General features: G+C 38.7%; 1 protein-coding gene across 1 annotated transcript in view; it reads left to right on the forward strand.

The window, feature by feature from the left end:
* LOC117557169 (xylosyltransferase 1-like) overlaps positions 1-22,482 on the forward strand; it is a 38,266-nt gene extending 15,784 nt beyond the window's left edge. The window contains exons 3-11 of the mRNA XM_034232870.1: positions 2,585-2,757; positions 3,587-3,789; positions 8,217-8,297; positions 8,642-8,858; positions 9,398-9,574; positions 12,527-12,795; positions 15,741-15,936; positions 16,096-16,432; positions 18,833-22,482. Coding sequence (XP_034088761.1) covers positions 2,585-2,757; positions 3,587-3,789; positions 8,217-8,297; positions 8,642-8,858; positions 9,398-9,574; positions 12,527-12,795; positions 15,741-15,936; positions 16,096-16,432; positions 18,833-19,155 — 1,976 coding nt within the window. The 3' untranslated portion in view covers positions 19,156-22,482. The remainder of the gene's footprint in view (positions 1-2,584; positions 2,758-3,586; positions 3,790-8,216; positions 8,298-8,641; positions 8,859-9,397; positions 9,575-12,526; positions 12,796-15,740; positions 15,937-16,095; positions 16,433-18,832) is intronic.
* Positions 22,483-23,183: the final 701 nt, after the last annotated feature.

The raw sequence follows: 23,183 nt of genomic DNA on the forward strand, positions 1-23,183 counted from the left end.
GGGAGCTGAAGCGCGGACGGACACAGAGGATGAGACTCAGCCTGAGTAATTACACCCCAATTAAGCAAGCACTTTGCCGTCTTATTTTTGGATTCGCTGACTAATGATTTACTTGTAGTCGTGCTCTCTGAACCACTCTGCGCCGTTTGGGGTTAAATTGATGTGATTATAGGTTTCTTTGATGATAGGCTAGTCATTATATCCACAGACTGGTGCGGCTTTGGTGTTTCTGTGTGCATCCAGTGGTGGGAGAACTACTCCGATCCTTTACTTAAGTAAGAGTAGAAAACTAGTATTAAAATTAGGGCTTAGCAATATGAAAAAAAATCCTATATATGTTTGACGACATTGCAGTCTTATTCATTGATGATTACACAACATATTTACAAAATGACAATTTTGTTAAATAATCATCAGTAATGTGGTGAATTCGGAAAGATCACTCTACGAGTAGATATAGGGCTTTAAAACCATCCAAATATCTCTATCTCTATATCAATAACATATTTATATTTTGAACAGCTATAGAAGTGCAGTATTATCAGTAAAATGGGCTTTAAGTATCAAAAGAAGAAGTACTCATTATACACAAGGGCTCTTTTAAATTGTTATAGTGTTATAGGATATTATTCTGTTTTTGTCCACCAAATAGATGTATTTGGTCAAACATATTATGGCATTTGATATACTCCATATCACCCAGCCCTATTGGGAGTACACTACCTCATATCCTATAAGAATATTATGTGATTTAATGTTTAAAACATTTAAAATGACTGTATTAAAGGAAAATAATTTCTCCCAAAAAATTTATTTCAAGGTATAATCGGAACACTTTCATTTTTGTAATAAAATAAAACCATTTAGTTAAAGTAAAATGTGTGTACAAACCAGATAATGCTTTAAAAACAGTGTACAAAACGTTGCGAGCATTGCACAGTTGAATATTTGCACGTTTTACCGCCTAAGCATTGTAAATATTGCACAAAAGGAGTAGTATAAGGTAGCAATAGAAGTAAAGTACACGTATGACAAAAAAGTCCAGTACTCGAATAAATGTATTTAGTTACATTCCAGCACTGCGTGCATCGCTCCCCCTGTCTACACCAGATTACAGTTATTCATCCTGAAACTCCCAGCATGCCTCACAGCGCGGGTAAGGTCACTAATTAGGCAGAGCAGGCCTCAACCCGTGCCATCTTTAGGGTGAGCGTGATGATGGAGAAGCATGAGGCTGTCATGGCTTTGTATACACAGGAGGCAGATTTAGCTCAGACAGCCACAGACTGAACAGCATTTCCACAAAAGAATAAAAGATTAAGAACATGAGCGGCGTGACGTTTCCTTGCAACCTGCACTTAAACAATGCAGCAATTAGTCTGTCTTGATGTTCTCTTTTTAGATTTTTTACTAAATATGTTTGTAGAAAATGGCTGATTTGGTGTTTTTTGTTTCGATAAATATATCCCAAACTACAGTTGTACCACAGTATGGGATTAACAATGTTGGATAAACCTCATTATTTGACAAATGTGTTAAAATTGTATTTATGTAGCAAATTTCATACGTCAGGCGCTGACTCAATGTGCTTCACAATAGATACAAAAAATATTAATAAATAGTTAAAGATGACAAAAATGAGAATAAATAAAATTATAAATAATAATAGTCAAATAATAACTATAAAATTGAAATACAAAAATATATACACTGAACAAAAATATAAAGGCAACACTTTTGTTTTTGCTCCCATTTTTCATGAGATGAACTCAAAGATCTAAAACATTTTCTATAAACACAAAATAACCATTTCTCTCAAATATTGTTCACAAATCTGAAAAGATCTGTGATAGTGAGCACTTCTCCTTTTCCGAGATAATCCATCTCACCTCACAGGTGTGGCATATCAAGATGCTGATTAGACAGCATGATTATTGCACAGGTGTGCCTTAGGCTGGCCACAATAAAAGGCCACTCTGAAACGTGCAGTTTTGCTTTATTGGGGGGGGTCTGGGGGGGTCCGAAAACCAGTCAGTATCTGGTGTGAGGGGTAGGGTTAGGGTTAGGTTTAAGGTAATGTTGTGAATCGAGTGGCCTGTGTTCGTCGTCCATAACATACGCCTGCCCATACCATAACCCCACCACCACCATGGGCCACTCGGGTTATTTTGTGTATATAGAAAATGTTTTAGATCTTTGAGTTCATCTCATGAAAAATGGGAGCAAAAACAAAAGTGTTGCGTTTATATTTTTGTTCAGTGTATTTAAATAAAACCGGTATACAATCATGTTTTCAAATCAATCAAGTTGTTTTTTTGGTATGTCAAAAAAATCTGTGCATTATTTATTTCCTATTGTATAGAAACAAAAAACAGCCAATCCCAAGAAGAGCTGGAAACAACAGAATTAAAACAAATTAGATTTTTTTTATTAATTCCCTAGACAGCAGACCCCGTTGGAAAATATGTTCATTACCCGGATGCTGATATGAACTGTTTTGGCAACAGGACATGAATGCAACATTTAATGTCAACTGCTGTGTAAAAGATGCTGCCTGTGTATTGAGCTGCTCCCCTCTGTCCAGGTAAGGCCAATGTGAACGTACAGTGGGACGAGGACCCCTCGGGGTCCGCCCAGCTGGTCCCGGCCCGGATGGCCTTCGTCCTGGTGGTCCACGGCCGGTCCTCACGTCAGTTCCAGCGACTCTTCAAAGCCATCTACCACACCTCGCACTACTACTACATCCATGTGGACCAGGTGAGAACGCCCACTGTCACAGAGCGGGGCAGGGATGACGTATTTTCAAAGGCCGACCCGGAAAAGACATGCACAGAAATCTCCACATTAACAGTGCCTTTAACATTTATCAGGTGTAAATACAATTTCCAGAATTAAAAAGCTAACGTAAGGCAATAGGGACTACATCACACTCACATGACTTACTGGTCACCACTGCTAAGCTAGTTGGCTAATGTCTGGCGTGGTGCAGTTTTTAAGACAAAATAACAAACACAATGATCAAGTGGGTTCTGATGTATTTCATGTTGTAGAACAAATCATTAAAATCTCTTAAGCTTGTGCTAATCACAGACCTTATTTCAGGCTTCTAACTAATAAATCCAATAGACGACAATACTTCTAGGGAACTAAAATGCTAACACATTTCTGGACTCATTCCTGCACCCTTTTAAATCATTCAAATACTTTTTTTTACGCAGGATTTAAAAAAAAAAGAAAACAAGAGCTTTTTGAGCTGCTAGCATTTTGACACACCCGAATGAAATGCACCGAGATGAACGCTTTATCAGCGAGAAAAACTCATCATTTGATATATTTCTAATAATATAAGCCTCACCCCCTCCAGGTCAGAAAATGTCTTCCGTCTGATACAGCCACACTATATGTTAACTTTTCAGAGAAACAAGCTGAGCTAATGTTAGCTCACAGCCAATCTGCCCTATGTCCTTCAGGGAAACACTGATTTGTAATTTAAACCTGCTTAGTTCAGTGTTTAATCACAAGCTCTGTTAGTTTTGGAGAGGAGTAGAGCCTATAACCTTCCTTGTTGTAATTTCCACCTTCCCAGAGGTCCAACTATCTCTACAAAGAGGTCCTGTCTCTGGCCGGACAGTATCCTAACGTCCGGGTGACTCCCTGGCGGATGTCCACCATCTGGGGCGGGGCCAGCCTGCTGACTATGTACCTGCGCAGCATGGAGGACCTTCTCAAAATGTCCGACTGGTCCTGGGACTTCTTCATCAACCTCAGCGCCGCAGACTACCCCATCAGGTGGGATACAGGGTCAGAGGAGGGAAGCAGAAAGACAATTACACTTTTGAAGTTAACCTGAATTTCTAAATTCATGGCAAAAGTCCAGGTCAAATGTTCATTTGCATTTTATTTTCATTTGGTAATTGTTTTAAAGAACTGAATTAAAGGACCAGTCATTGCCATATTTCAAGCTAAGAGCCCAAATTACCCTCATAGGGTTTCTATTTGTGCTTAAAGGGTAGCTTTAGATTGTTTGAAGATACTTTAACAGTAAATGCAGTCTAGAGGAGCAGACAGGTTTGCCAGCAAAAAGCTAAGCAATGTACTTCTGTGGACGTGTTTAATACATACATATCAGTTGAAGTGTACGCTATATTTAGAATGTTTTCACCGCTTTACCTTGCTGTCGCCCTTTCTGAAGGGGAACTGAAGTTCTCATATACTCTCCTCTATTGCTGCACAATATGTATTTATTTTGTATGATAAAAACTTAGGGAAAGACACCAATATAGCTCTTAATCTAGAGTTAATTTTAAATACAAAATGTGTAGAAAACCACATCATAATGTTACTATCATTTTGGTCCCTTTTGTGTTCGAAACAATTTTCTATTTGGAAATTATTTCCTTTTAATTATTAAATTCTTGAAAAAAAACCTTTAAGATCACATTAAAAAAACCTGATAAGGGAAGTTTTTGGGCTTGGTTAGCTAGAAATATGGCAACTTGTCTTTAAAAATGTTTATTTTAACATAATGAAATGTGAACGATGACCATACAGTATAAGCACTTTGTGAAACCCGACTTCAAACTATCTTGACTATCTCTTTTAAACCAAGAGATGCTCTCTAGACTCTTGATCCATAGAGGTTTGGTGGATTTCCCCCCGTACCGTTCCCTGTGTTGTATCCCTGCAGAAGAATGTGGGGGATTTATCGATCACGTCAAGACCCATCCAAACACGCAGAGCATTGATTTGTTAAAGCCGTGTTTGGTTTGTTTAAGGTCTTATGGATCAGGTTACACGGCCGATAGCCCTCAAGTGCATCGACTCTGAATGGATGTGGAGTCTATAGCTTTGAAGCAGAGCCCCTTTAATGGCTGCCCTGCTGCTCTGGGATCTGAAGGGGTCTGAATGGGGGTGTGTTGTTGGAGGAGAGCTTTGCTGGGATCAGTGCAGGTATTGAGCTCGCTGAAGCTGGAGCAGTGAAGTAAGGAAGTCCCATAAAGACATTTGTGGAGTTCGTACTTGTGTTAGTCTGCGGAGATGTCGTGATTTGTTCTAGAATTCTGTTGTTTAATGCAAACATTATTTAGAAATCAGTTCCAGTAAGCAGCATTGGTTCGATTTTGGGAAATGATTCAGTCCATTGGCCCCTTTTTATTCAGTTTGTGCCCATTTTGGTGCGTTATTCCTTCATTACTCATCTGATAAAGGTCCAGGAAACGGGGAAATAAAATAAAATAATGAATAATATCTTTATTTTTCAATTAATAGCTGCAACTGTTAGTAATTTGACAATTGATAATGACAACAATAATATTAATATCAGAATATATATATGGTTAAAGTTCAATAAATAAAGATAAATACATATCAGGCTATTAATAAAATAAAGATAAAGATAAAAATACATATTATAATATTAATAGATACAGATAAATAATAGATATTGAAAATGTATATATATATAAACATTTTCAAGTACAGCTCAAAACAATGAATCAATTGACAAAAATGTGTTAAAATAATATTGCTAATAAAACGAATGAAATGTTCAACAACAGCTGAAACATTAGTCAACTGAAAAATAATGATTGGCAATTATTTTAATAAGGAATTCGAAAAAACCCAGTATTTTAAAATGAGTAACACTAAAATGTCTTTGAAGCCTAATCAAAATGTTAAGTTTTTCATATTTTGTCCTCTTATATATTCCCTGCCCTCCCATCAGAGCTACTGTTTGAACACCCTTCCAGCTAAAATCCATAGCCCATACACAGCATTAGGACACACCATCAATAGCTGTGACGTCATTGAAGCCCATGGAAAGTGAGTCAATGAAAGTGTGTGTGAATGTGTGTCTGTATTTCTGTAGCCACAGTATGTCGCACAATCCTTTTTCAAATATGAAAGAGAATAATAAACTTCACATGATCAGAGAATGTGACAGAAAAACAAATAACTGATCACATTGATTTGAACAATGTGCATAGTATTAGCTTATGTTTCTTATTGAGAAAGAAAAATAATGAAATTGAAATAAAGAGTCAACAAAGAGTATACTGCTCCTCCACTACAACTCAGATGTAAATATTGTACTTTTTACCCCACTTAATTTATCTTTTATCTTTAGTTTTTTAATATATTTTTATATATAGTATAAAATAGTAAACTAATATATTTTTTTCTGATTACAATTTTCTCCTTCCTGTCCAGTGACACCATGCATCTCCAGATCATTCTGAATGCTTGTAATAAACTGAAGGATGAAGTGTTCCTTGTATGCATTGAGAAGATACTCCTCCTACCTTACAGTAGATCAATAAAGTCTTAAAAAAACCTGATGCATCAGCTAGTAAATGCATCGTCACAAATGAACAGTTTTTCTGATAAATTCATGAAAAGTTGACTTTTCAGAGATACATGGTTCTCACAGGACAGCAGCAAAGCTACAAACATGTGATGATCTTATAGACTGAGTTTAATCTAGCCAACAGATATAAAGTACTTAAAAACATCCACAGCGGTAAAACACAACACAATGCAGCAGTAATGTTGATCCAGAAACATCATATACAATATAAAACCTGACAGGAAATGTTTTACTGCCCAATCCATACTGAGCGGGTTTTTTCTGATGCATAGTGTTTTTGAGTAAGCGATTGACTGCAGGAATTGTACTTGTAGTGGAGTATTTTCACGGTTAGGTATTAGTACTTTTAAAAAATATATACTTGCAGTGCGAATGGTGAATACACTTGGTTTTAGCATAATGGCTTATTTCACAATCATATATATTCAATTACTGGATTTTGATTATTGATCTTTTAATACATCTTTGACTGGTAAAAATAGAGCTAGTTTGAATGACTTTGTATACTGCTGCTGGATGTCTTATGTCAATGTTTATTAGGTAATAATCAGTATCTGTAAAGTAACTAAAGCTGGCAAATAAATATACTTGAAATACAATATTGGCTGTCAAAATAGAGTAGAAGTACAAAGTAGCATAACATTATTATAATTGAATTTATTATAATGACTAAAGTAAGTACACATACCTCAACATTGTACTTAAGTACAGTACTTGAGTACAATGTACTTCATTACATTCCACCACTGGATATATGAGCGTACGTTGCAGCAGCCTCAGTTAGATTTAAATGTGTGTGTGATACCGATGAACACAAACATGCCCACAAACACACACACGCACGCCTGCGGAGCGTCTTAACGACTGTAATCAAAGTTAGCCGCGTTGTGTGTGTGTGTGTGTGTGTGTGTGTGTGTGTGTGTGTGTGTGTGTGTGTGTGTGTGTGTGTGTGTGTGTGTGTGTGTGTGTGTGTGTGTGGGTGTGTGTGTGTGTGTGTGTGTGTGTGTGTGTGTGTGTGTGTGTGTGTGTGTGTGTGTGTGTGTGTGTGTGTGTGTGTCTGCATCAGGCCACACACTGCAGCTCCGCACAGTTTGAAGAGGAAACTAAATAAAAGGCCCAGCTTTCCCAAACACAGTGACTCTGATTCCCCTAAATGGAAGATTGTGTTGCATTGTTTAAAAGAAAGAGACGTATCGTTCAAATATTTAATAGCATCCTGCTTACATGTGTATTCATTACGAGGAGAATCCCCCTTAAAACACTGTTTTCTGCAAACACAGCAAGTATCGCGTGATTCTGTTTTGCTTCTCCAAACACACAGAATGATACGATAAGATGTTTTTCACGGTATGAAAGGTTGAAAAGAAAAAAAATGTTTCAAACATTTTAATTCATTAAGTTAAATGTGGATTTATTTATTTTTGGGCTAAAGAATAATCTGTACCTCAACCACCTACAAGGGTAAAACCCAGCTTTTAGTTGAATGTATTAATAATTAAAGGGTGTTATACTGTGTATATATACAGTATAATTCAGAAGCCTGGGACATTATTATACTTTTACATACAACATTTAAATCATTATACTTTTATTAAGGATTTTTTTTTTAATGCATAACTTTTACTTTTTAGTGGGTTTTATTGGTATTAGTAGTTTTTACTAAAGAAAATGATCTAAATACTTCCTCTCTCATTAGTATAAGCATGTGGTATCTGATGGTGCTAGGTGGAAATTCACCATCAACATTCATGTCTAAGGCACCATTTATATATCCAATAGTTGTCATATCATCACATTTCTCTAAAGAAACGTTTTGAGTGGATGATTGACAGCCGATGTCTCCCCTCAGGACCAACGAGCTGCTGGTGGCGTTCCTGTCCAAGTACCGCAACATGAACTTCATCAAATCTCACGGCAGAGACAACGCACGGTGAGAAAAAGAGAGATCAATCTTCATCACAGTTCCTTTTTAAAATCTCTGCTGATTGGAATCTTATTTTTTTTACGGGAGGTAGTTGTTTTTTGTAAAAAGATAATAATTACTCTTCACTTCCGCTTATTCTTTCTGTTCTTCCTCTTAGCATCAGCATGAGTTTCAATAAAACAATGACAGTTTTAATTTAGACGTTACAATTAACAAACCTTATAGATATCATATGTATATCATAAGAGTTTTACATTATATTATTAAGATAAAATGGCCGCTTACACAGGTTAAGTTTCTTAAAGTATGTCAGTTTGTATCATCATCTAAACTCTGGACACTCCTCTCAGATTCATTCGTAAGCAGGGTCTGGACCGTCTGTTCCTCGAGTGTGACACGCACATGTGGCGTCTCGGGGACCGTAAGATCCCAGAGGGCATTGCGGTGGACGGAGGCTCTGATTGGTTCCTGCTGAACCGGCCCTTCGTGGACTACGTGGTGAACTCCAGAGACGAGCTGGTCAGCAGCATGAAGAGCTTCTACGCCTACACACTGCTGCCTGCTGAGGTGACACACAAACACACACAGACACACACACACACACACACACAGACACACTAACGTGACATTTTTTAGGTACTTTACTTGATACTTTGCTCGAGTATTTCCATTGTTATGCTACTTTATAGTTGTACTTGTAATTAATTATTACTTTTTGTATTATTCATATTATTTTAACCATCAATTAATCTGACAATATTTTTATTTTATATTTTTTGCAGTCTTGTCTGACTTAAATAAAACAGTTTGAAGTCTTGTGATGGACATTTTCTATTACTTTAACTTTTAACAAACGTCAAATTTATTGAATCTTTTGAAACATTCATCGGATCAAAAATATCCTTATTCTCTTTATTTGTCACAGACAAAATATGCATATCAGAATTTGGCAGAAATTAGATTTTAAGATGCAATCATATAAAATATGTTATTTTTAAAACAGATATCTGGCGCATCAAAATCATATTGCATCAATCAAAGAAAGTACATTAGATGAATCACTTTTACTGAAGAGAATAAACGTGCGTGTCTTTCTGTCCCTGCAGTCGTTTTTCCACACGGTTCTGGAGAACAGCGCCCACTGTGAGACGATGGTGGACAACAACCTGAGGCTCACCAACTGGAACCGCAAGCTGGGATGTAAATGTCAGTACAAACACATCGTGGACTGGTGCGGCTGCTCGCCCAACAACTTCAAGACCTCTGACCTGCCGCGCTTCCAGGTGAGACTTTAAACTAAATTAAGCTCATTTTGATGTTAATGAGGCAGTCAATACAAAATAAAAATATACAAAACCTAAACCTTAAAGGTGGGGTAGGTCATTTTGGAGAAACCAGCTCGAGTGCGCTAGAATTTGAAAATACACAGCCGGAAAAAATGTGCCACTTCCTTACAGAGCCCCTCCTCCAACACACACGAACGCGCACATGACCAATGAGGGCACGAGATAAGTTTGTGCACAGATGGAAGTCTCACAGGCAGGTAGGCCATCCAGTTATTTTAGCTGGCTAAAATGATTGGTCGTGCTTTTTACAGTACTACGGCTTCCACAGATGATTTTAATGGATTTTTTGTCAAAGCACTTAAGATATTCAATGCTATCGGGATGTTAAGAGCATTCCTGGAATATCACAAAGAGTGTATCTCGAGCCGGTTTCTCAAACTTACCTACCCCACCTTTAAGTTAGAACACATTATTTTAGCCTATCTAATACTAGAGAAATATAAACAAAGAAAACTATTTATGTAAGTAGTTGCCACTTTTTACATTTAAATGTATATGCAATGAGGTAGAGGGTGAGTTCAATGTGTGTTAACTGTTAAGGGTTATTTTAAGGGAAAAATACTGTGGATTCTGGTTTTTAGAAAGGAAAACTACGAAGTTGGAAGTTCTGATATCCAGAGGTGAGGTAAATATAATGTGAAAAAAAAACAAGATTACTTCAAATATATATAATGAAAGATTCAAACAGTTGTTTATCCTTTTGGTAAATGGACTGCATTTATATTGATTTCCAGTCTGTGCGGCCCCTCAAAGTGCCTTACAACAAATCAGCATTCATTCAGCCATTCACACACATTCATATTGAACAGAGGCAGAGGCTGCCATACAAGGTGCCACCTGCTCAGGGAGACTAACATTCACACACACACTCACTCACTCACTCACTGTTGGCCATGGGAGCGATGTGAGGTTTATTCATTTGCTAAAAGACATGTTGACCCCAGCGGCCAGGAATCAAACCACCAACCCAACGATCAGTAGTTCACTCTACCTCCTGTGGCTCAAGGGCGGGCTAGGTTTCTAGCTCTCAATGGCTCTTCCAATGCTAGTGTTTAATTTGATATTTTTTACCAAGATATAAAAATGTGACAGGTGTGGTTTGAACTTCTTGTTAATCTCAAAGCTTTCCCTGGTGTTCATTCTTTGGATTGTGTTGTTTTAATTGTGATAATGTTGCAGCCTTGCTACAGAGATGATAGTCTTTATGCCCGCCCTCCCTTCTCAGGGCCTCTGTGGCCCAGAATAGCTCCGTATTCACAAATGAGCAGTGGCCTCGGAGCGGCGGCCCTCGGCTCGCTGTAACCACAGACTCTGTGGCCGGGCTTCGGATGGTTTCTATGAGAGGAGCTGGTCCTGGAAACAGCTGGACTCTTGGTATTTTTAGAGCTCTGTAGCGAGTTGCTGCTGAGGTTTTTAAAGTTATCATTATTATAATGTGTGGGTTCGCTTGCTAGAAAGGCTGAGTCCTGAATGTGAGGGTCAGGAACACACATGTACAGTACTATACACACTCGCTTTTTTCTCCATCATTTAACCAAATCAATGTGTTTTAGGTTTCTTCCTGGAAGGAGTTTCCTCAAATTTGGCACAAATGTCCACTAAGACTCTATGATGAAATTATACACATTTTGTGGTTAAAAGATCTAACATTTCATGCACTAATTATGACAATATCACACAATATTTTATTTTAAAACAACATTTTGTTTTCAGCCTCTCAAATAAGGAGACTTACGGCTCTTATGTTCTATATCATATTTTAGTGAATATATTTGAGGTTTGGATCAACAAATTAAGACATTAAAAAGTAAACAATCAAGAAAATAATACGCAGATTAATAGATAATGAAAGACGTTCCATCTCATGTTGTCGTGAATTTGTTTGTTTTGTAAATCCATGTTGTAAAAAAAAATTGATAAAACTATGCTGTAAAAGGTAAAATCCAATGGCATGTTCACAATTGTGAAACCTGTGTACTCTGTACTAAATAAAGCTGCTCCTACAGGCGAGCAGCTGCTTGAGTCATATTTGGCTAACCTCGTTCACATAGAGAAAAGGCACTTTTATATAGTTTCCCTCTGATGTTCTGATGAAGGAAAACAAAAAGCCTTTAACTAGTGGTTTCCTCTGTTGTCCTAAGCTGTGTAAGGACACAGATTGTTAGGTAACGGCCCCAGAATAACCTCTGAGATAAATCTGCCGCTCGCTGCAGTCCGCATGGCTCTCATTATGTTGGGGTTTCCTGGCCCGCCGCTGCTGCCGGGGCCACCAGGAGCCGGCTGGGTGAGGTCATGACAGCATGAAGCCCGCCCTGCCTCCTCGAGAAACAGCCACATGATGAATTGTGTGTGTGTTTGTGCCTCGCTTCCAGTCTGGCCCCTACACCCTCCCTGAGGCCCTCTTTTCGCTTCTGGACTAACTTCATTAGATCCTTATCAGCAAATCTAATGAGAAATAAATAATTAATCAAATAAATAATTTCACTTTTTCTACCTTTATCTTATGGCAACATAAAAGAATTACATGGTAAATAATTTTCATAGAACAATGTATCCATGATGAATAATCAGTCAGAATTGCAAGATGAGAAAATGCCAAGTATACTGTATTTATATGTGTAATGTTTTGTATTAATGCATTATTATAATGTTATACTGCATTACATATTTAGTTTTTATATAGTTGTTTTATATTGTATTTATTGTATTACAATGTGCACATTTTTACCATAACGTCTCTTTGTTTATATCAATATTTTCAGTATTTCTTTTATTTCATAAAAAAATTAATTATGAATCTGAGGCATATCAAATAAATAAAATATATATTTTTTAAAGTTGGTCTTACTCCAACCATCCTTCATTTTTGTTTGTATGTTTTGACTACAGCAAGCGTCGAGACCCACCTTCTTCGCCAGGAAGTTTGAGGCCAGCGTGAGCCAGGAGATCATCAACCAGCTGGACTCCTACCTATTTGGATCTCACCCCTCGGGGACCCCGGGGCTCCAGGCCTACTGGGAAAACATCTATGAGCATGAGACGGACGGCCCCGCCAGCCTATCAGACTCCACGCTCAGCCACTACCACGCCTTTGCTCGTATGGGACTGTCCCGCGCCGCCAGCTTGCTGCAGGGACACCCCAATGACAACAGCTGCAGGTAAAAACATCCACATGTGGGTTTATTGAGAGGAAAAACTAAACCTACTTTTATTTGTGTTGTGAGAGAAATGTGTATGTACAGTACCAGTCAAAGTTTGGACACACCTTCTCATTCGAAGGTTTTTATTTATTTTAATTATTTTTTTAATTGTAGATTAATACAGAATATATCTAAACTATGAAAGACTGCCTCATGAAGCTGACTGAGAGAAGCCAAGAGTGTGCAAAGTTGTCATCAAGGCAAAAGGGGGCTCCTTTGAATAATCTAAAATATTCTGGATTTTTTAACACTTTTTTGTTTACTACATAATTCCATGATATGTGTCTTTTCATAGTTTTGATGTAAATAAATACCTTCGAATGAGAAGGTGTGTCCAAACGTTTGACTGGTACTGTATTAGCCACATTATATAAAGTTCTCACAATACAATACAATACAATACAATTTACTTTGGTAAAAGTAGTCACACCACAGTGTAAATACTTTTTTATAAATAAAATGTAAGTATGTCAAGGTTTTACTTAATATTATAGTTGTGGAATTAGAAAAGACACAAACACTCGAGATTCAGTGAATGCAGCATCTGTTGGGAAAAAAACATGATTTCCTTTAACGGTCCCCTGAATCAGAACCATGAGTTAAAATGTAGATTGGAAACATTATGTTTTCATGCTGAACCTGTTTGGTTGAATTCGGTTGGTCATAATGTTGTCCAACAAACTGTGATGTAACAAAACACCTAGAACGAAACAGCCTGAAAAGTGGGTTTTTGGTCCAAGTCCCAAAAAGACAAACACCTAGATTCAGTAATCTAACTCTGTATTTTAGCACAGATGTTACTGCTGTCTTGATTGTCATTGGGCAAACATTTCACAAACGATATGATAAACTACTTTCTCTATTTTTCTCATTTGCCACTTTTATGACATGACATTTGGCCGGGTTGCTGAATTGTATCATATTTGTGATAAATAAATCCTGCAGCATTACTTGCTTGTCAGTTAGCAGAAGTTTGATTTCCCATGTGCTCCCTTGAGACAGATAAGACTGTTTGGTTCAAATAGTCTTGTGTTTGCCTGTTTGATTTGGATTGTTTGGTTTGGTTTAACATTCTGTCCGTCAAACATTGGTGGGAACCAAACATTGAGACCAAAACTTTGGTGATTAATGGTGTGTGCGGTGTGTGTATTTGGTGGTTATCAATATACAACTAAGCTATCTAATCAGTGTTGGCCAGCTGTCCTTTAAGCTTCATGTTAAGAGCTCTTAGTTGTGTAATTAGTCAGTGCGACAGGAAAAGCAAATCTGCTAACATGGAAAAAAGGCAACAATGGATCACTTTTGACTTGGTTTTATTCATTGATGTGAACTAAAGGCAAAACAACCTCAAGTCAAATTTTACGATGTAATGGCTTTATTGTCGTGTAGAGCTGTTTTTGGCTATACGAAAAGACAGGCAATAAAACTCCCAGGCTCCTTCAACAATGAAACATACAATACTTGGGACATACAAATAAATACAATGCAATGAAGTCCTCTGCCACCATAAGTGTATCAGGATTATTCAGTCGCTGGCTCAGTACATTTAGGCAGAGAGAAACTGCAGAATCTCTGTCTGATGGGATCCAGGAGGACGGGCAGATGAAATGTGTCTTTCCACTAGACTCACTAAACCTGTGTGTGTGTGTGTGTGTGTGTGTGTGTGTGTGTGTGTGTGTGGTGTGTGTGTGTGTGTGTGTGTGTGTGTGTGTGTGTGTGTGTGTGTGTGTGTGTGTGTGTGTGTGTGTGTGTGTGTGTGTGTGTGTGTCCAAATTAAATATAAAGATAACTCCAGCTTGTCCTGGGATACAACCAGGCTACAGTGTCTGCAGACTGGATTTTTCCAGCAGAGTGTGTGTGTGTGTGTGGAGGGGTGGAGACCCACAGTAGGTACAAGGAGGTGGTTGTTGTTGGAGTTTGGGTGGGGATGGGTGGGGGCAGCATTATGGGAAGTGTATGTGAAGGGGGGACAAGGGTGCAGGAGTAAAACAGGACTTGTCTGTTCCCCCAACTTGTGATTTCAGTCTGAGAACACGAACACACTAATGTGTGGATATATTTAAACATGCTTCCATCCATATCCAAAACGGAGCTCTACTAGGAACCCACTGCTAAGCTGTTGGAATTTAACAAGCAGTCTGTTCATGCTTTTGCTCCATTCTGACTAATCTCATGTTTCTGTACAGCTGATCACATGCTACAAGTGGGTTTCCATGATGGGTTTGTATCCAGTTTAAAACTGCTGACTAAGGTCCAGGTGTTTACTGGGCTCTGAATTCAAGAGTTCTTTTGAACCTGTGTTTTACACTGATTAAGTCTTCTGAACAGAGGGACATGACAAGAATAAAACTCCTAGTTTCTCAAAGGACAATAACATTTCTTGTGGCCCCTGAACATGATATAAAATGCATACATTATATTTTAACAATCTGTTGTCTATTTCATATTCAGTTTTGTGTGTGCACTCTCCTTAGTCATCAACATTTTGAAAACCCCTGGAAAAGGATGTTATAAAATATGCCATATTAGGCTATGATATGTCATTAAAAAAAGTCATAAAATATAATGTAAAACAGTCCTAGTAAAATGTGTCACAGTAAGAGTATCAAGTATAGCATGCCATAAAACATGTCATTATATTGTCGTAAAAGGAAAAAAATCCATTAAAACTAAAGAAAATTGAGGATTTCATAAAGATGTCATACACATTATAGTATAGTATATCATAAAATAGAACAAAAATATTCAATAAAATAATGCTAGTTTAGTGTGTCACTAAAAGTAAAAAAAATATTGTTTGTCTTTAAAAAGACAAAGATAGAAATGTAACTTTGCAAAGATGTTTTTAAATGTGTCCGCTTCATTGCAGCATGTTCTCAGTACAGTGTGTTTTCCTCTCTCAGGTTCATGTCCACGAGCCACCCCGTATCCGTCCACCTCTACTTCCTGTCAGACAAGTTCCAGGGCTACCTGCTGCGCCACGTGGCCACCAACCGAGCCTCCGCCCAGCTGGAGAGCCTGGAGACCTGGGTGACCTCCAAAGACCACTACACCCCCGCCAGCCCCCCCCAACCCAACAACAGGCTGCAGCACGTCCAGGTCAGCACACACACAGTACATTGTTATGACCAGTAGGTGATATTATGTATGTAGAAGTTCTGAGAAAATAGAAAGTCGTTTATTAACACAGCCAGAAAACTAGCTTGTTGACGTTCTCAGGGACCTAAACACTTCCATGACCCTCTCCCTGTTCTCCAGGTGGGGGCGGACTGGGACCCTAAGGAGCGTATCTTCAGGAACTGGGGGGGTCTGCTGGGCCCCAGGGACGAGCCGGTTGCCGTGCAGCGCTGGAGCCGCAGCCAGAGCAACCTGACGGCCACCGTGGTGTGGATCGACCCCACCAACGTCATCGCCGCCACCTACGACATCCTGGTGGACGCCTCCGCCGAGGTCACGCACTACCGGCCGCCCCTCAGCCCCCCGCTGAGGCCCGGCCTGTGGACCCTCAGGGTGCTGCACCACTGGAACCTGCTGGGCCAGACCAGCTTCATCATGGCCCCGCTCGAGTTCCACCGGCAGCAGCCCATACAGCAAGGTGAGGGGGGGAGACACCCTAAATGCATCTACACATTAAATCATGACATCTAGCTGATGCTTTAATACTAACTCAATTAAAAGTGATCAACCAAGAAGATACAAACTTAGAACAGCAAGAAACGTACATAAGCCAAACCATGTCAAGTACTATGATATTTTTAGATAGATTTGAATAGCTAAGGTGCAGACATAACAGGTCTACAGTGGAAGATGTGTAGACTTTCAGCAGCCCTGATCAGCCGTCTTTAACCTCAGGGTAACAATAGCCCGCACAAAAATAATCTACTTCTTCTTAATATTTACCGAAGACTGACTGTTACAAATGTAAAGATGTCGGCCAGCTGTGATTGGTTGCTCCTCGTCACATGGCAAGTGGTGCGGGGCTGCTGCGTTCAAAAAGTGAATCTGGGCACAGCCGTTACTGCCTGAAAAACATGAATTTGGAGGTGCAGCACCACTCCTACTCTCCCTGTGATATTTCCCAGTTAAGTCTTAAGTGTTTTTTGCAGTTGTTCCTTTTGTGCTGCAAGGGTCTGGGCAGAGTTTGTTGTATGCTGTACAATCTGTAAAGCCCCCTGAAACAAATTTGTAATTTCTGATATTAGGCTGTGTAAATCATGTAGGACAGTTAGGATCAAATATACTGTAAAAAATGAAAGGCAGACTGACTTTATTTGCAGGACTTAAATTATTGAATACATATTCAATTAATTGTTAATTAGCTCTTTTGTCAACATGCCTTAAACATGTTGCAATAACCTTTTGGTGAAATAACGTTGAGGTAGATTTAAGAGGATAGGTGCTAATAAATGTATTTTATTCATACATTTTTCGATTTCTTTCAGCATTGTTTCTGATTATTCATGTACTGTCTTGCTATGGTTTAGGAACTTTAGGTTGTTGAATATATTTTCAAGTAAATATTTGTATTGGTGCATCCCTAATTACAGTATATATACCATTGTATAGCACATTTTCAGACGTTAAAAAAGTCCTTATTACATGGTCCAGTAACTTGTATTGTCTATAAGCATCGTTTTGTGGAGTGACCTAGTACTACTATTCTGCTAGTCAGTAAAATATCACTAATTTGGCACAATGCTTGGCTATAATCCTGCAGAACCCCCTTGAATACACCTGTTATATTTAAGAGCAGCACAGGGGTCACTGTAGTCTTTATGTCAAAAGCTAATACTTAAATTACAAACACAGAGCAGAGGCCCTTCCTGTCACAGCTGTCAACACCACACACACATATTTATAGTGTCAGTATCCAGTCACGCACACACGGTCACCTCTATCCCAAATTAGCTTCCCGCTGAACCTCCTCGTGTGTGTGTGTGTGTGTGTGTGTGTGTGTGTGTGTGTGTGTGTGTGTGTGTGTGTGTGTGTGTGTGTGTGTGTGTGTGTGTGTGTGTGTGTGTGTGTGTGTGTGTGTGTGTGTGTGTGTGTGTGTGTGTGTGTGTGTGTGTGTGGTGTGTGTGTATTGTGTGTATGTGTGTTTGGAGATAACTAAGTAAAGCCTGGGATATGAATAGATGGTGATGTTTTATTGGCTGCTGTCATAAAGGGAAGATGGAGTGTGACGTGATCTGATCAGAGTGTGTGTGTGACATCGGGTGCCTGTGTGTTAAAATATAACATGTTCACTTCTGGACTGTCTTTTTTTACTTCCTTAACATAATGACATCACTATGTAACACTCGCGCTTCTATTGGCTTCTGCTCCAATACATTGTACATCATAGGCTAAAGGGTGGGACATCTTTAAGTGGTTGACCAATCTCAGCAGAACCTACCACCTAACCAATCAGAGTAGACTGGGCTCTGGTTTCAGACAGAGGGGGAATTTTGAACTTTGGGATTTTAGCCTTTGCTGAACATTAACATGCACAAAACATATATACAACACACAAAAGGAAAGGGAAAACCCCAAAAAGCATAATAGGGCCTCTTTGAAGCATGCAAACACGTCACAGTAGAGGCACAAAATACCAAAATTAATCTGAACATTTGTATAATAGGGCCCCTTTAAGAAAAGAATCAATAATGTAATTTACAATTTTTTTGTGGTCAATCAATCGACTTTCAATGTCAAAAAAATGTATGTAGCCCAATATCACATAATACAAAATGGTCTCCCTCTGTCCTTCGACACTCGCATTAGACTCCCAGAGAAACCCTACAATTGATGGCGAAAAACTGTTACAAACCTCTGGTATAGCAACATAACAACATTACCAAACAAATGAAAGTGATAATGTTGGATCCAGCAGGATGTCAAAAAGCGTGTGCATCATTAAAAGGTTTTTCTAGTGCAGAGTGTGCCCACCTTTTTCACCACTCTTCTCTCCTCTCCCCTCCTCCCCTCTCCTCCCCCCTCTCCTCCGGGGGTCCAGAGGACACCCTGCGGCTGCACAGCGGCCCGCCCAAGAACTCCTACATGGAGCAGAGCTTCCACGGCCTGAACCCCGTGCTGCGGCTGCCGGTGAGTCTGGGGGCAGTGGAGGAGGCGGAGGCCAACGCCGGCCTGACGGGGGCGCCGCTGCGTCGCTGGCTGGACCGCCTGCTGGAGGGCCACTGGTCGGCCGCGGACGTCTGTTCCATGGGCCCCAGCGTGTGTCCCATCATGCAGCGCTGCAAGCTCACCCCCTGGAGCTCCGCCAGCCCCGACCCAAAGTCTGAGCTCAGCCCCCCCAGAGAGGACGGGAGGATCAGGTAGCAGACGTACGGACTGAGGGAGGACACAAGGAACACATGAAGGAAGACACACGTCCTGTCTGATATTTATTTATTTAAAAGTGTGTGTAACGTTACAGTGAAAGGGATTAATGAAACTCTGGAGGCAGCGACGGGTAGAAGAGAGGAAACATCTCCTTCAGTCCTCAGTCAGTCTGCTGCTCTCATTGTTGCTTGGGACATCATGCTGTGTGCGAGTGTGTGGGTGTGAATAAGTGTGTGTGGACGCGGTGTGTCAGAAGAACTCTATACCTCCTGATGTGAGCGTTTCCCTGGGGGAAGGTAGGCAGGTGTTACATGTTCAGATGCTGAAATATAAAACAGTTGGTCCTTGTAGACCAATTCATACTTTCTGTGTCCATGAAGGTCCCGAGCCCCCTGGAAGAGCGCCTGGCTTTGAGCTCATTTGTATCTTGGCCAAGCGGTGGAATTATAACTTTCCTGTCTCAAGATGACGTACAGCACACCTCTAGCTGGAAGAAACAGGAAAAAATGAGCAAGCAATAGAAATATGTCATATTTATTTTGTATTATTTATTTGGTGCCAAAATGACCATTTAATTCAAAAGTGTTCAAAACAAAGAACTGTCTGAATCCTTCAGTCAGCGTATTTTATTGGACTTTACACACGTTTTAAGTCAGTGGCTAATATTTCATATGCTGGAATTTGCTTTGACAAAAACATTTGCCTTGGTTGTGCGGTGTCTAACGGTTACAACATTTTGTATAATTGGTCTCAAAAAAAACAAATGGTATCAGTTATAATGAAATGATTGGATGGAAAACATGTAATGATATACCTATCAGCAGTAAACAGAGCACAAGTTAAGCCTTGGAAGGGAATATATGTCTGAACACAGAGCCAAAAAGGTACATATAAAATAAGTTAGATAAATTGATAATTGAATGTGATAAGAAGAGATTTGTTCCACAATTAATATTCCTGTATTCAGAATATCAGATTGCAGTACTCTGGAAAGTTAATGGGCAAAAGCTAATTCTCGAAACATTTTTGGTTCCTTCCATACTAAAAAAAAAGATATACCCATGCATAAAGTATTTCGCTGAGAGTTGAGTTTGAGTGTAGTGCGGGGGAGAGGAGACCACCAACACAGGTTTTGCACCTTTAGATTTCCATGCTGCTCTGTGATGGACATTGTGCCAAGACGTTAAATATTCATAGGGTTGCACCAGTTAGGATGAAGGTTACACTGTGTGGCTTTTAAGAGCAGTGACGCATAAGAGGCTTATGTAAACAACAGCTTTAGTAACGGTTTTTTAAAGACTTGGCTAATATTTTCAGTTTTAGTCAGAGACACTGAACATAAACAATACTGTTAGTGAAAACAAATCTGAAAGGTTGGTTAACTGGATTAAATGTCAGTTCAGTCTCATTCGATAGAGTTTGGAATTGTAGCTACATAAGATTTTATTTATTAATCTTCAGTTTTTTTATGGATTACACAAACTACGTTTAAAAAATAATTCAGCTTTAGATGAGCCAGGCTAGCCTTTCCCACCTGCTTTCAGTCTTTATGATAAGATGATCATATTTTTTTGTTAATTTACAGCAAGAAAGGGAATAAATGTTCTCCTGAAAATGTCCAAATATTACTTTTCAACCCCACCCTACATATGTTACTTGTGTTACCAAATAACAACTAACAAAGCTTGATCCTCGCTGGTGCAATCCATCTTTTGTTTGATACTATAAAAACTGATATTTACTATTTTTTGATAAATCATTTCAATGTGTGTACTAGTAGTTGCCATGTGACTATTATTGGGACCAAAACTGGGGAGGAGTGTTTTTGTTTTGTTTTAACCATGAGAGTGAAGCTGAGAATGATTGTTGTTCTGTGACAGTCAGCACTTTACGTATAGCATATAATGGTCACAAAAAGGATTGTGACTATTATATATAAATTATTATTTGAAATGGACGCCTGGTGCAGATGTTACCAGATGTTATGTTTCAGCACAGTGTTGGTGGGTGTAGCCCTGAAAGAGCCATCTTCTGTTAAATATATCAGACATTTACTGCCACTAGATTAAGGGTTCAAATGACAGCAACAGGTACGATCTGGTTATGTTTTTAACCTTTGGATTTCTGAAATAGACGGAGGACATTTCCCTTGTTGTGAATCCTTTACTTTTATTATGTAAAAAGCATAATATAAAAAAAATAGGTTCACCTGTAAGGGAGATTATTAGGAAAGATAATATGCGAGAATGAGGGCAAGAGCACCAATAAATAACTGAAATTACTAAATAAAAACAGTATTTTGCTTAACATTCAAGACGGTAGCCTAACTTTGAAATAGTTCTTTATGGTTTTGTGTCAACAAAATACTAAGATTTATTCATGAAAAACCCTATTGCTGAATTAAATCTGTATTTATTTCGGTTCTGGGACAAAAGCTGTAAAATAAAGCGGGCTCTTATTTTGAAATGTAGCATGAGGGGTATATAGGTCTAAAGGAGATGTTCACCACAAAGACGTGAAAAAACCATAACCAGGTAGAAAACATATGACTATTTTATTTAGTAAACATGTTTTTAGTTAATCCAACAGTCATTTGGTTTAAATGTCGCATCATTCGATTCACACAAAATCTTCGGTTTTAAATAAATTTCTTATGGACAGAGTTTTCAGAATTATTTTTTTGTAAAATGTAAACATTATTTATTAATTAACACACACATACAATAATTTTGCCTTTATGCTTCATTTTTGCATCATGTCAGTCTCAGAGAAAGTCCTAAAAAGACATTTTCTTTTCTTTGCTGCACAATGTTAATTTGAATATTAAGAGCCATTTTATGTCCGATATGTACTTTCATATAACGAGTGAGTCGATGTAATTCAGTATTTTGTAAAATACTCTGACGGTGTACAGTTTCTAAGTTAAGATGATGATGGTGCCACAGAAGTCATGTGACTGTTTATAAGAATTTTTAAATGTTGATAGTTTTCAGATTCTGTAATTATTATTTCATACGTTTTTCTCACACTTAAATTCAGTTTATTTCTTTTATTTACAGTACAACCCTTTTTAACGCAAGTGCCATTTTTGTCTGATGTGTTTTTTTTCTCTCTCTCTCTCTCTCTCTCTCTCTCTCTCTCTCTCAGTGGGAGTAGTGCTGTGCCTTAGATGTTATCATGTTTTAGGAAATGGTCTCTGAAAGCATCAAAAACTCTAAATGTCCAAAAGCCAAAAAAAAGTAGTAAGAATTTCTGTGAATGCCTTATACATGACCTTAGCGATTTTGAAGTACATTTTTTGAAAATAAAACTGATCTCCCTTTATTTTGTGCCTGTCGATTTATTTCCGATTGATGTATAAACAGGTAATTCCGGGGTGGGTCAGAGCGAGGGCATCATGGAGAAAAACCTCAAAGACTGTAATGTAACTGCAGTCACATTTACTCTTCCAAAAAGGTACTTAGGTTTTATTTTCAAGCTACCTCATACGATTTTACACAGTATTAATGCCTATATATACTTTTAATTAAGGAAGTATTTTGGAGGAATTATATTCATTTAATAAAGTATTTTTACATCATTTTACTGCTACTAACAACTCAGTTTTATTTGCATATTTATAAGATAAGGGACACATCTGTTTAGCAGACCCCAGGTGTCGCCTCCTCTGTGGGCCCCAAACCCCATGCTGGGAACCACTGCACTAGAACATCAAATGTGGATTTATCCACTTTTAAATAGACCCTTACTGTGGGGGAAACTTCTGAAGCAATTGGAGTCAGGACTCAGAGAGACACGAGGAGAGCTGGAGCTTTGATGGCAAACACTGATGGTTTATTTGGAGCTTCGGCCGAAGAATTCACAAGACATGTCACGGGCCACGAGTTGACCACACGGTTGAGATGCCACAATCAATTCTGAAGAACTCTTCTGTAGTTCCAGGTTTTAACTAGTTCAGAGTGTAATAATCAACATTCTTCATCAGCGAGACTAAACAAATATGGACCCTGAATCTAACTAGAGCT

The sequence above is a fragment of the Gymnodraco acuticeps genome, unplaced genomic scaffold (genome assembly GCF_902827175.1).
Source record: "Gymnodraco acuticeps unplaced genomic scaffold, fGymAcu1.1, whole genome shotgun sequence".
NCBI classification, from domain to species: Eukaryota; Metazoa; Chordata; class Actinopteri; order Perciformes; family Bathydraconidae; genus Gymnodraco; species Gymnodraco acuticeps.